Source organism: Callorhinus ursinus, unplaced genomic scaffold (genome assembly GCF_003265705.2).
Source record: "Callorhinus ursinus isolate GAN/ISIS: 27379988/994484 unplaced genomic scaffold, GSC_fseal_2.0 scaffold13, whole genome shotgun sequence".
Classification (NCBI taxonomy): domain Eukaryota; kingdom Metazoa; phylum Chordata; class Mammalia; order Carnivora; family Otariidae; genus Callorhinus; species Callorhinus ursinus.
Genome location: NW_027397075.1, coordinates 44,391,679 through 44,405,122, shown reverse-complemented (window position 1 = coordinate 44,405,122; position 13,444 = coordinate 44,391,679). Strand labels below are relative to the sequence as shown.

Below are 13,444 nucleotides of genomic sequence, written 5' to 3'. Positions count from 1 at the left end.
CTCCCAAGTAAGTGAAGTGTAGTACACATCGTTACCAAAAAATGTTTGTATAATTTTTATTCCCTCTGATAAGACACTGTGCAAATGCAATGCAGAAGGGAAAATAATTACATTAAAGATCTGATTGGAATGTAGAAATAGATCTTTTTAGTTGCTAAATTGATAGCTAAGTCTTAGTACTTTATCTTTTTGCATCCCTACTTTGTCTTAACTTAGTGCACTTATTATGGCTTAAACAATGGGTATACTGATTAATAGCCATCTACCATATATAGTTTTGAGAGTCATATAGAAATTATATACCAGAAGTTTGTGCAGTAAGGTGCAGATAACAGAACTTTTTAGACCTTTAACCACATGAGGACTTTAAGATAAGAACAGTGAACATGAAGAAAATATTTTCAATAAAAGTGGAAGACTGCAGTGATTGTCATACAGCCTTACAGATTCCTTTTCAATCCAAGACCATTTAAAAAAATTGGTTGCTTAGCATTCTGAATTTCATATTTCATTAAGTTTACATTTCTGCCTGCTTTAGTGAGAAAAAATTAATATTTAGATTTAGGTGTTCAAGAACGTGGAATTTTAGATCCTTATTGTTATCCCGTGTTAGCACCAGTTTCCTGGGTAGACAGGTCCCAGTTTGGGTTTCTGCCTGTGTTCTAACCTTTAGGGGAAGATGGTACCACTGTCTTTATTTTTCCTGTTTCCCAGGTGATAAAACAGTGAGACTAGGGAAGAGTTTCTATGGAGAGGTCAGACTTCTGAGTCAGTGCTTCATCAATATATGTGCTTTGGAACCTATCTCTAAAAGTAGTGCAGAGACACGAAAAAGAGTTTGGAGTTAGAGCTCCAGTCCCAACCTCTTCTACTTAGTAATTGAGTGATCTTGGTACAGCTACTTAACCTTTGTGAACCTCAATTTTCTTACCTTTAAAGTAGAGACAAGAGTGCCTATAATTAAGTTATTCTAATTAGTTTAAGTCTAAATAACAAATGAAAAATTACTAGTGTTTATTGTTAACAATATATTGTGTAATAATCAATAATAACTACTCTGAAAGATTCATGCCCTCTGCTCTTGACTTTTATAGAGTGATTGATTGTTATCATAGTCTTCAAACTGGAAAATCTTGAGTTTTATCTTTTGTTTGTGTTTTTAAGGAATTTCTGTCTCTATTTCTAATAATATTTTTAATAAGAGGGATAGAGATTATCTTAGAGAATGCTCTGCCTGAGCAGTAGATACCTTGCTAAGTTTGTGTTTTGTGAATTTTATAAATACTACATGTTATATAATAACTTATTTAGCTATCCTTCCTCATTAAAATCATCATAGAAGAGCACTTAACAGAATTTTTATATATTATCTCATTTGAACTTTGCAACCGTAGAGTAAAATATTCAAGATAAACATTATCTTGATGGATTTTTTTTTCTAAGACAATTGTATTATGTTTCACATGCTCTTTCACTGCAGGCTCCTCTACTTGCCATCCTCATATAATAACTTTTTTAGTCATTTTATCAAAGTATGGTTGGCATGCATTTAATGTATACAACTCAATGTGCTTGGAGATAAGTATACATCTGGGAAACATGACTATCTGGGAAACTATGCCATAAGCATATCACCTCCAAAAATTTCCTCCCACCCTCTTCATTTATTATTATGTGTGTGTATGATAAGAGCACTTAACATAAGATCTTCCCTCTTGGCAAATTTTTAAATATACAGTACAGTATTGTTAACTCTAGGTACTATGCTTTACAGTAGATTTCTAGGACTTACTCATCTTCTATAACCGAAACTTTGTACCCTTTAATACCTCCTCATTTACCCTTCCCCGCCCCCAGCAACCACCTTTCTACTCTCCGCTTCTGTGAATTTGACTATTTTAGATTCCTCATAAAATGAATTGTCTGTCAGAACTACAACTCTATTGTCTTACGTGATGCAAAACATTGTAGATTTTATATGTATTATTGACAGCAACCATTAAAAATGAGAAGATAATATGAAAAAGAAATTTGTATTTATTTACAGGTATAATGATTCATAAATTGACAATGAAGAAGCGGCATTATGGTTGTTTTATGGTAGCCTAGTATAATTGATTGCTTCATAGTAGCTTAACCTATACACTAATAAATAGATCATTATAAAATTTCTATAGCATACAGTATTACAGTCATATTCATAATACAGTATTGGAAACATTGTTACTTAAAAAAAATTTTTTACCTGTGAAGATAGGCCAATAGGCAGTTTCTCCAGTTACTAGAGAGAGCGGTATACAGTATCCTATTTCCCTGAAAGCAAAGTAATGAAACAGTAAGAAAACTGACATTATTAATTTTATATTAAGTATCACTCATCTCATGCCTATGTAAGGGTAGGCTATCCTCTTCCATACAAGTCTTGTACACAGTGTTCTACACAGTGAGGACTTAGGAGAAGATGATGACACAAAAACATCTACAGTTCTTGCCGTACAGTTAATTAGATTTTCACACAGACACTCATACACATCCAGCAGATAAGCTCATTAACTGTACAGCATGATGGTTATTTACTGTTCATTAGGTGGAAGTGCATCATCATAAAGGTCTTCAACCTCATCTTCTTTGTATTGAGTAGGCTGAGGAGGAAGATGGAGGGTTGGTCTTGCTGTCTTAAGGGTCGCAGAGGCTGAAAAGGTGGAGAATGTGGAAGGGGAGGCAGGCACATTCCAAAATACGTAATTTCTGTCTGACTTTGTTGCCTTCTCATGTCTCGAAAAATGTGTCTATATGGTACCAACTTTCTTCCACCATTTCCTTTAGTTTCAGTGCCTCTATCATAAAAGGGTCCATGTCGTAAAAGAAGTAGAAGGCAATCTTGAATAATTGGAACCCTTCTGCCAAATTGTCTAATGTCGATTTGTTTTCTGGCACTTCTTCTAGGTCTTCTGCCTTCTTCCTCAGTGTGGGAGCACTCATCTCTATCAAGTCATGGTCTTTTAATTCCTCTGCTGTGTCTATTTGCTCTTAAGTTTCTCTAAGATTCGTTATCTTTTTTTTTTAATTCCAGTATAATTAACATACAGTGTGATATTAGTTTCACATGTACAGTATAGTGACTCAGCAGTTACTCAGAGCTTATCACAGTAAGTGTGCTCTTAATCCCCTTCACCTATTTCACCCATACCCCCACCAACCTCCCCTTTGGTAACCATCAGTTTGTTCTCTGTATTTAAGAGTCTGGTTTTTTTGTGTGTCCTTTTTTCTTTGTTTGCTTTCTTTGTTAAATTCCACATATGAGTGAAGTCATATGGTACTTGTCTTTCTCCGACTGACTTATTTATTTCACTTAGCATTGCACCCTCTAGATTCATCCATGTTGTGCAGATGGCAAGATTTCATTCTTTTACACACAAACACACACACACACATATATACCACATCTTCTTTATCCATTCATCTATCAATGGACACTTAGATTGCTTCCATAATTTGGCTATTGTAAATAACGCTGCAGTAAACATAGCGGTACGTGTATCTTTTCAAATTTGTGTTTTCATATTCTTTGAGTAAATACCCAATAGTGGAATTACTGGATCATAGGGTAGTTCTATTTTTAATTTTTGGAGGAACCTTCATACTGTTTTCCACAGTGGCTGCATCAGTTTGCATTCCTACCATCAGTTCAGTGAGGATTATTTTTCTCCACATCTGTGCCAACACTTGCTTCTTGTGTTTTTTATTTTCACCATTCTGACAGGTGTGAGGTAATACCTCATTGTGGTTTTGCTTTGCATTTTCTTAATGATGAATGATACTGAGCATCTTTTCATGTGTCTGTTTACCATCTGTGTGTCTTCTTTATAGAAATATCTAGTTCATGTCTCCCATTTTTAGTTGGATTATTTGTTTTTGTGTGTGTTGAGTTGTAGAAGTTCTTTCTCTGTTTTGGATACTAATCCTTTATCAAATATGTCATTTACAAATATTTTCCCTTATTCTGTAGGTTGATGATTTCCTTTGCTGTGCAGAAGCTTTTTATTTTGGTGGAGTCCCAATAATTTATTTTTGCTTTTGTTTCCCTTGCCTCAGGAGACCTATCTAGAAAAAAATGTTGCTACGGCCAATGTCAGAGACGTTACTGCCTGTGCTCTTTCTTAGGATTTTTATGGTGTCAGCTCTTATATTTAGGTCCTTAATTCATTTTGAACTTATTTTTGTATATGGTATGAGAAAGTGGTCCAGTTTTATTCTTTTGCATGTAGCTGTCCAGTTTCCCCAACGCTGTTTGTTGAAGAGACTTTTTCCCGTTGCATATTCTTGCCTCCTTTCTCGAAGACTGACTATATAATCATGAGTTTATTTCTGGGCTATATGTGTGTTTTTGTGTCAGTACCATACTGTTTTGATTACTACAGCTTTTTAGTATATCTTGAAATCTAAGATCCATATCTTGAAACCCTTCACCCCCTACCTTTTTTGCCATAATCATGATCTCTTTCATGATTTCTTTGATTGGCTGTTTTGTAAATCCTGTGAGGTCATACACATCTGGACACAGTTTTCTCCAGGAATTTATTGTTTTGGGTTTGATGGCTCTTTCTGTAACAACTATGGCATGTATATACTACTGTTAATTTTATGCAGTTATTATTTAATAGTGCATCTTTATGTTTGTTTACGTTTCTTTCAGCTGCGAATGGCACCATGTTCAGTCTGTATGCGTAAATTCTGATAAATTTTAACTTTTTGTAGTTTGTGTATATTTTATGGTAGCAAATGATAAAATAGTATCTATATATATTTTATGCATTCATGAAATCCCTAACTTTTTCTTAATGTTTTAAAATATTTCTAGGCTATGCAATTCGACTATGAGGTTTTTCAAATTGTTGCAAATCTTAAAAAATTTTCCAATGTATTTATTTTTAAAAATCCACATATAGGGGCGCCTGGGTTGCTCAGTCAGTTAAGCGTCGCCTTGGGCTCAGGTCATGATCCCAGGGTCCTGGGATCGAGCTCCACATTGGGCTCCCTACTCAGCAGGGAGCCTGCTTCTCCCTCTCCTCCCTGCTTGTGCTCTCTGTTGCTGTCTCTCTCTTTCAAATAAATCAATAAAATCTTAAAAAAAAAAAAATCCACATGTAAGTGGACCTTCACAGTTCAAACCTATATTTTTCAAGGATTAACTGTATATGCCACATTTTTTTATCCATTCGTCCATCACCAGACATTTAGGTTGCTTCCATGTCTTGGCTATTGTGAATATTACTGCAGTGAACATGGGCACACGGATATCTCTTCAAGATCCTAATTTCATTTCCTTTGGGTATATATCCAAAAGTGGGATTGCTGGATCATATGGTAGTTTCATTCTTCAGTTTCTGAGGAGCCTCCATACTCTTTTCCATAGTGGCTATCACAGTTTAAATTCCTCCCTACAGTGTACAGGGGTTCCCTTTTCTCTATATCCTCTGTACATAACTTGCTCTTGTTTTTTGGATAATAGCCATCTTAACAGGTGTGAGGTGAATCTTACTATGATTTTGATCATGTAGCTCATCATGTTTTTTAAGTGTGCTGTAATCCCATGGTCTGTTTTTGCTTTTGTTGCCTGTGTTTTTGGTGTCATATACGAGAAATCATTGCCAAGACCAGTATCAGGAAGCTTTTTCCCTGTGTTTTCATCTGGGAGTTTTATCGTTTGGGTTTTCTTTTTTGTTTGTTTGTTTTGTTTTATTTATTTAAGCAATCTCCACACCCAGCATGGGGCTCGAACTCATGACCCCAAAATCAATTGTCACACGCTCCTCAACTGAGCCATCAAGGCACCCCCTATACTTTTGGTTCTTATGCTTAAGTCTTTAATCCATTTTGATTTTTTGTATATGGTATGAGTCCAATTTCATTCTTTTGCTTGTGGATATCCAGTTTTCCCAGCACCATTTATTCAGGATACTGTCCTTTCCCCATTGTTTTTTCTTGGTACCCTTGTTAGGGATCAGCTGACCATATCTGCATGGATTTATTTCTGAACTCTCTTCTCTTCCGTTGGTCTCTATGTCTGTTTTTATGCCAGTACCATACTGTTTTGATTACTCTAGCTTTATAAAGTATTTTGAAGTCAGTAAGTGTGATGCCTCCAGCTTTGTTCTTCTTATTCAAAATTTCTTTGACTGTTTGGAATCTTATGGAATCTGTGTTTCCATACACATTTTAGGATTGTTTTCTATTTCTGGAGTTTTGCCATTGGAGTTTTGATCGGGATTGTACTGAATCTGTAGATGGCTTTGGGTAGTATAGACATTATAAGAATATTAATTCTCCAATCCACAAACGCGGGTATCTTTCCATTTAGTTGTGTCTGCTTTAATTTTTTATTGGTGTTTTATAGTTTTCAGTGTACAAGTCTTTCACCTCCTTGGTTAAGTTTATTCCTAAATATCTTATTCTTTTTGATACTATTGTAAATGGGATTATTTTCTTAATTTAATTTTAAAATTTAAAATGTTTTCTGAGTTATGTAAATATTACATTTGTTACATAATAACTATAACTAATGTTACATGATAAGTATAGTATGTATTATAGTTATATATTGTAGTTAGGTGTTACATAAAAAATTACCTCATTTGATCTTTTTATATAATAATTACTGTATTATGGTTTTATATTATTTTAGATATGTATTATTATAATATCATATATTATTTCATTTGATCTTTGCACCATAGAATAAAGTATTCAAGATAAACATCACTTGATGGAATTTGTTTGTTTTAGTAATATACTTGTTAACTTTGGTGACCTAACTTAGAAGTTTCTAAATAATGTAATTTCTTAGGCTAAACCAGTAATTGTAAAACAGTATGCCTTTAGAATGAAGGTTGATGTCATTTTGTTTCATTTGAGGTTTTTTTTTTATCATATGACCAAAAATAAGACTATTTTTATATCTTAGCAGTGCTAATTTTACACCTCTAGTTTAGTCCAGTGTTTCTCAAATGAAAGCTCTTGCTAAACACCAGGAAGGTCATTTATAGATACATAAGTTATAAAACTCCAGGCAAATAATACATGACAGTATTGGTAAAAGTAGGTCATACGAATTAGTAATTCAGCCTCTCCACCTTCTGAACCCTGTCCTTCAATTTCTTCTTTCTTTTATGTTAAAATCTGTGGTCATGCCAAGAAGGATGGAGGGGAAAAGTAAAGAGTTAGGATAGTTTTTGTTTGCTAGAATAATGATAGAAATAGAGATTTGGTGGAGTCATGAGAGAAAATTATTTTTGAAATCTGTGGTTTAACCACAAACCTAAATAAAACAGAATTGTCTATTAATAGAAATGGTGAAGAGTTTTTAATATAATTAAAAAAATATTACTGATATTTGAAATGATCAGAGGCACCAGAATAAATATTTGTATCAGTCTGAGGTAGAGAATAGGATTAACATTGCATTTTGCCTTAAAACCCCTTATCCAGGTAGCTCAGTAATCCATAATCCATATTTTGTCCTTTTTTCCCTCTTACAGCATCATCACCAAGCAAGAGTTCAATATATGGCAGTTTTTCCGATGGTATAACATGTTTTCTTTTCTTTTAGTTGTGCTTATTTTCTTCTCTTAACTTTGTGCCGTAAGTTTCACTAGTTCCATCAAATAATTTGGGTCAAATACTTTAAGGCTTTCTCACAAAACAAATGTATTAAGAGTATGCTTTATACTAGACCCCATGGCATGCTGTGAGTAATTATGAAAGAAATAACTCTTTAAGTCTCAAAGAGCTGTCAGTCTAATGGGCACTTAGATCTTCTCCTTTTTCTTCTATTTCTGGCTGATTTCTGCCTTATATTCTCTTGGTGGAATTTGTGTTTTCTTTCTCTGTTGGAAATACTTAAATTATGAACCATAAATTGATAGTCTTTATTACTCCTATCATTAGATGACAGCAGTCAGAAATCAGAGCTTGGAAACTGGTCTCCATCAACCTCCAGCCAACGTAAGTTTGCCTATTCAGTTTTTATTAAGTGAGTTTCTAAAATTGGTCATTCATAATTGTTTTAAATTTTTTTGACTGCAAATAAACAATGCTATTTGAAAAATTGTATTTTAAGCACTTAAGAGGAAAAAGTATATATTTTACTAGCAGTGAAATTCTTTAAGGACAAACTGTATGAAACAACATCTGGTTTTCCCCTTCACTTAATTAGCCATACGACCAAAAGTAAAAGTTAATAAGCAGAACTACTAATACCAATAACCAGGTGAACCTTGCTGAGTCAAAAGAAAGATGGCACATTGCATGATGTAATGTTTACCATGGGTTTTAGAGTCCACAGACCTGTATTTGGATTAGATTGGACCACTTAACCTTCTGTTACAGCCTTGCAGCAAGCTTCTTTAATTCTCTAAGCCTATTTATTATCCCGAATGAGTACTAAGAAAATAACTTCACAGTGACTCTCACTTTGGTCTCAATACCACTTTCTACTAGCAAAATTAGTACCTAAAAGAGCTTTTTTTTTTTTGTATGGGCTATACCTATCCATGTTTACCTAGAAATTAAAATTGAAACATTTTAAAAATACCTATTTATTTTTAAAAAATTTAGTAAGAATAGTGACAAATTGCTTGTATTTTCTAATCTCTTTAATGTCTGGCTTAATAAAATAGAGCTGGATTCTCATATCTGCTTCTGTATTCAATCTGTTACAATATATTTTGGTTGTAGTGTATACAAAAATCCAGCTTTATACAGATAATACAGATTTTTTAATAGTCTAAAGATAATTTTGGATATTCTCTTTTGATACTATCCAAAACTCAACAAGTTACTTAAAATGTGAGATCTGAAACCAAATTAATGAACTTTTTGTGTTCTATTACATTAAAATCCATTGGTCTTTCTTGTACTTTGAATGGAATATCATGCACTGATCATTTGGAAAATAAAGGTTCACTAAGTTCTGTAATCTTCCAAATTTTGACACATTCTAATACAGTATAAAAAGATCACATTTGTTAAAATCACCACCAATCTCATTGACACATTCTAATACAGTATAAAAAGACCACATTTGTTAATATCACCACCAATCTCTCTAAAAGTCTTTAAGGATTTAGGAGCTGTCAAGCTTATAGTGGCAGATACAGTATTTCCACAATCCTAATTTTCACTTTAAACCGTGAATTTTATAATTGACAACAAATATTGTCAGTTGTTTTCCTAGAAACAACAGACTCACTTTGTTCATTTTCAAGAAAATGTCTGCCAAATACTCAAGTCTGACTAACCATAGTTTGTCACTTGTTCTTAAAAGTACTAGTTCAGCTCAACTGAGTTGCACAAAATTCCTTTCCTTGAGAAAACTGTACTGTGCTATAGGTATCAGAAGTGCTTTATGTATACTTCCCAGTTCTTCATATACTCTATTGAGATTTGTACTCAAGGGTTGAATTTTAATAAGATGAATAATTTTAACTGCTTTATGGAACAGTTTCACTGATAGCCTTAAATGCATGGCTGTGAATACAAAGACTACATTAGCACTGCCCTGTGGTCCATGCTAAGGTATCATTTGTTTTTCCCACCATGGCTTTGCACCATCAATGCAAATGTCAACATGCTGGGGAAAGTCAGATAACATCCTGGTGTTAAGAGACTAGCTTTAACCTCAAAGACCCTCTTGGAAGGATCCTGAGGTACCCAGCAATTACACTTTGAGAACTATTGCTCTAAAAGGTCCATAGTACAAATAAAATGGAAGGTGTAAATGTATTGTTGCTATCCTATTAAATGAAGTGGTATGTGACAATGTGCTTAAAAACTGAAAAGCACTAGATAAATGTAAATTGGTATCATTATTGCCAATAATAATTAGGGATGAAATGCATACTCAATTTTACTGGTATTAACTTGCATTCCACAAAAGGTGGGCATCAGTGCAATTAAAGGGACAGCTAGCTATTATAATATATGGAAGATGTTCAACTTACAGTGCATCCTTTTTCAATCCTTTTACATACTTCAGAAACATTCCACCCTGGATAATAAGCTGTATGAATTCTGGGTATCTAAATTTAAAAATATTTTATCAAGTGACTTTTATTATTGTTTGCTTCCCAAATATTAGCAGTAGTAATAATAGTTTTGCTTTATAAATTATATTATTTCTGACTTGCTTATGCCACTTCATATCTTTGAATTCTATTTTTTCCTCTAAGGCTTTTTATCATTTTGACATTGAAGAGACACATGCATACTTATAATACACCTAAAACCTATGGGTGTGAGATTTTCTTAAATACATGTGATGAACATTTCTTTAAGAAAGTAAATTACCAGCTCCATTCTTTAAATTCCTTCCTCTTTTATTTAATGTTTGTGAAGATTAGTACTGATTTTAAAAGTCACTTGTTCTTGAATCCAAGAAAATGGTATTTGAATCTGTTTTGTTTTTTTTTTTCTGTCCTGAGCAGAAGTGACTGGACAACCTAAAAAACCCAAAAGTGCATCTTTTATCAAGATGTGGTGGTGTCTACCTGTTTGTATAGTTTTTTTGGCCGTTTGGAGTTTTTTGTTCCCTTGTAGTCCTGAAGTAGAAACCACTGCTGTTCAAGAGTTCCAGAACCAGATGAGACAACTAATGACTAAGTATCAAGGTCAAGATGAGAAGCTGTGGAAAAGGAGTCTTACATTCCTGGAAAAACATCTTAATAGCTCCCAACCTCGGCCTCAGCCTGCTATCTTGCTGCTCGCCGCTGCTCGGGATGCTGAAGAAGTGCTCAGGTGTCTGAGCGAACAAATTGCTGATGCCTACTCTTCTTTCCGGAGTGTCCGTGCCATCCGGATTGATGGGGCAGGCAAAGCTACTCAAGACAGCGATATTGTCAAACAAGAGGTAGATTGGGAACTGAGCAATGGATTCAAGAATGGCCAGAATGCTGCTGTGGTACACCGCTTTGAGTCCCTGCCTGCAGGCTCTACTTTGATCTTCTATAAATATTGTGACCATGAAAATGCAGCCTTCAAAGATGTAGCCTTAGTCCTGACTGTCTTGTTGGAGGAAGAGACACTGGGAACCAGTCTAGGCCTAAAGGAAATTGAAGAAAAAGTGAGAGATTTCCTCAAAGTCAAGTTCACCAACTCTGACACACCCAACTCCAGCAAACATATGGACCCAGACAAATTGAGTGGGCTCTGGAGCCGTATTTCTCACTTGGTCCTGCCTGTCCAACCTGAAAATGCCCTGAAAAGTGGCATCTGCTTATAAGGGGTGACAGACGACAAAAATCATGTCTCAAGTTCTGAGAATTTTTCAGACTTTCTAGCCAGAGATGGGATTCAGAGCTCTTTTTGAAAGAACTGGTTTCTTTTTAAAGGAAATTAAGTTCTTATGTAAACATAGAACATCTAAATCATATATTCAACCTAAGTATCTGTTACTTGAGAGAATCATTTCCCTGTTTCCACTGAGATCTGTGTTAATGATCTCTGAGGACTATAAATTACATGCAAGTCCCATAGAGGATCTCTAGATTCGGGGTTGAAACATTATTGCTATGGTATGACCAGACCAGGTTGGGGGGGATTGGGCTCCTTCCTATGAATCCTCTCAATTTTTTAAGTTAGATTTTTCACAGAGTTTGCTATTAGTAAGGCAGCTCTCTAAATGCAACTGTGGGTTTTCCCGTTTTGTTCTTTTACATCATTTAGGTGCAAGTTCCTTAGTCAGCTTCCCCTCATAGGAATAAGAGTAATGAAAGGTCACCTGAGTATGTGTATGGATTGTTTTTTTCTTTGTTTTTGGAGGGCAGGAGAAGGGGGCTAGGGAAAAGAGAAATTGTGGAATAAGGAAGGAAAGGGGGGAAAAAATCTTCAAGATGAAATTTAAAATAAGCCACTGAGACTTAGGTCACTCAGGCATAGCCATATAAACTCCATTCTCAGTGAATTCTGTTGGGGTTTGTTTTTCACATGTCCTTTTTCTCCTTTAGGAAATTTTTGGTCCTCCCAAGGATTTTGAAGCATGTATATTATAAGGTTTAGCATATTTGTTCATTTGACTCTGAAGGGTGTGGTCAATTCAGAGCATTTTATTTTGGACATATCCTGAAGCCTTTGTTTTGAATTCAGAAAATACAGTTGCAGGAATTGTTAAACCATCAGTCAGCCAGGACTGTCTGTACTGGACTGTCGAAGAAGGATTTGATTTTCTGTGTGCAGTCCTAAGTCCTTTAATGTCACTCTTACAACAAATGTAAAGATTTACTATGCATGTGATAAATTTTATTAAGAGTGCCTCAAGCCAAAAGGAAATGAACTTGACCATATGTGAAGAATGTTGAAATGTACTATTGTGCATTCCTGTACTACTGTTGCATTTCAAGTGTCACTTTGCTTCTGTAACTGAGCTTTCTCAAAATCTGTCGCCTCCGTTGTTTTTCTCAAAATCTTAAGATTCCGGATCTACCATGTTTTGTTTTGTTTTTAAGTGAAAATACTGTTTTTAGAATACTAGAGGCAGTCAGTGGCTTTATCATTTACCTTTTGAGGATCCCATGCCTCGTAGTGGAATGTGGTCTGGTTTCTTCCAACTAGGACAACCACTATTCATAAATTTATACCCTTTATTGAAATTTGCTCCTGACTGTCACAAGTCAGGCCATCTGATTTATAGAGGATTCTAAAACAAGAGTTTTTGAAAAGGCTTATTTTATACACATATATTATATGGAGAAACAAATGTTTTTATTAAATGTTTCGCTGACCAAAATAATTTTAAAGAAATTAATGTTACTTATATCTTTCAAGAAAAAATAATTGTAGTAGCTGATCTGTAAATGACTTTAGAAGCTATTTTAGTAATTTAAATAAATTTACTTTCTTGATTTGTACTCTGTGTTGTAAACTTAATGATTCATAAACCTTTTTTTTTTCCAGTTAATCCTAGACTTTTCTTGAACAATTTTAGTAACTTCTGCTAAGAGAAACAAAGGCCAAAGAACTGGAGCCATTCACAAATACATTGTTTAAAAATATAATCACCATGATTTTCTGTTTCATGCTGGTATTTGAATTACCACTATATTGGAATTAACTTAGGTTTTCCTGACTTGGCAAAAGTATCTACAGCAGTGTTTCTCAAATTTTTCCTTCTCACCTTGCTAAAGAGCCTTTTTAGTTATTTTTTTTCCTAATTGTCTACCCCCTTGAAATTCTAATACCACACATATACTGTATATCTGTTTACGGACTATATTTTTGTCCTTTATACATAAGAGTAACATTTTTTGCCCTCCAAGAACCAGTATTTGTTGCCGCTGAGAATGCATGCTCAAGAACATCTATCTATATTTAATTTATGTATGTATATATGTATGTATGTATGTACATACTTTATCTATTCATTAAGTAGACTCCATGCCCAGCATGGAGC

The 13,444-nt window shown here is 34.4% G+C and overlaps 1 protein-coding gene across 2 annotated transcripts in view; it reads left to right on the top strand.

Moving 5' to 3' along the window:
• The window catches only part of TOR1AIP1 (torsin 1A interacting protein 1), a 39,745-nt gene extending 26,843 nt beyond the window's left edge, over positions 1-12,902 (top strand). Inside the window, exons 10-12 of one of the 2 annotated variants that reach the window (XM_025878109.2) lie at positions 7,539-7,583; positions 7,948-8,004; positions 10,485-12,902. In XM_025878109.2, coding sequence (XP_025733894.1) covers positions 7,539-7,583; positions 7,948-8,004; positions 10,485-11,278 — 896 coding nt within the window. In that variant the 3' untranslated portion in view covers positions 11,279-12,902. The remainder of the gene's footprint in view (positions 1-7,538; positions 7,584-7,947; positions 8,005-10,484) is intronic. The other variant, XM_025878110.2, reaches the window with a different exon arrangement.
• Positions 12,903-13,444: the final 542 nt, after the last annotated feature.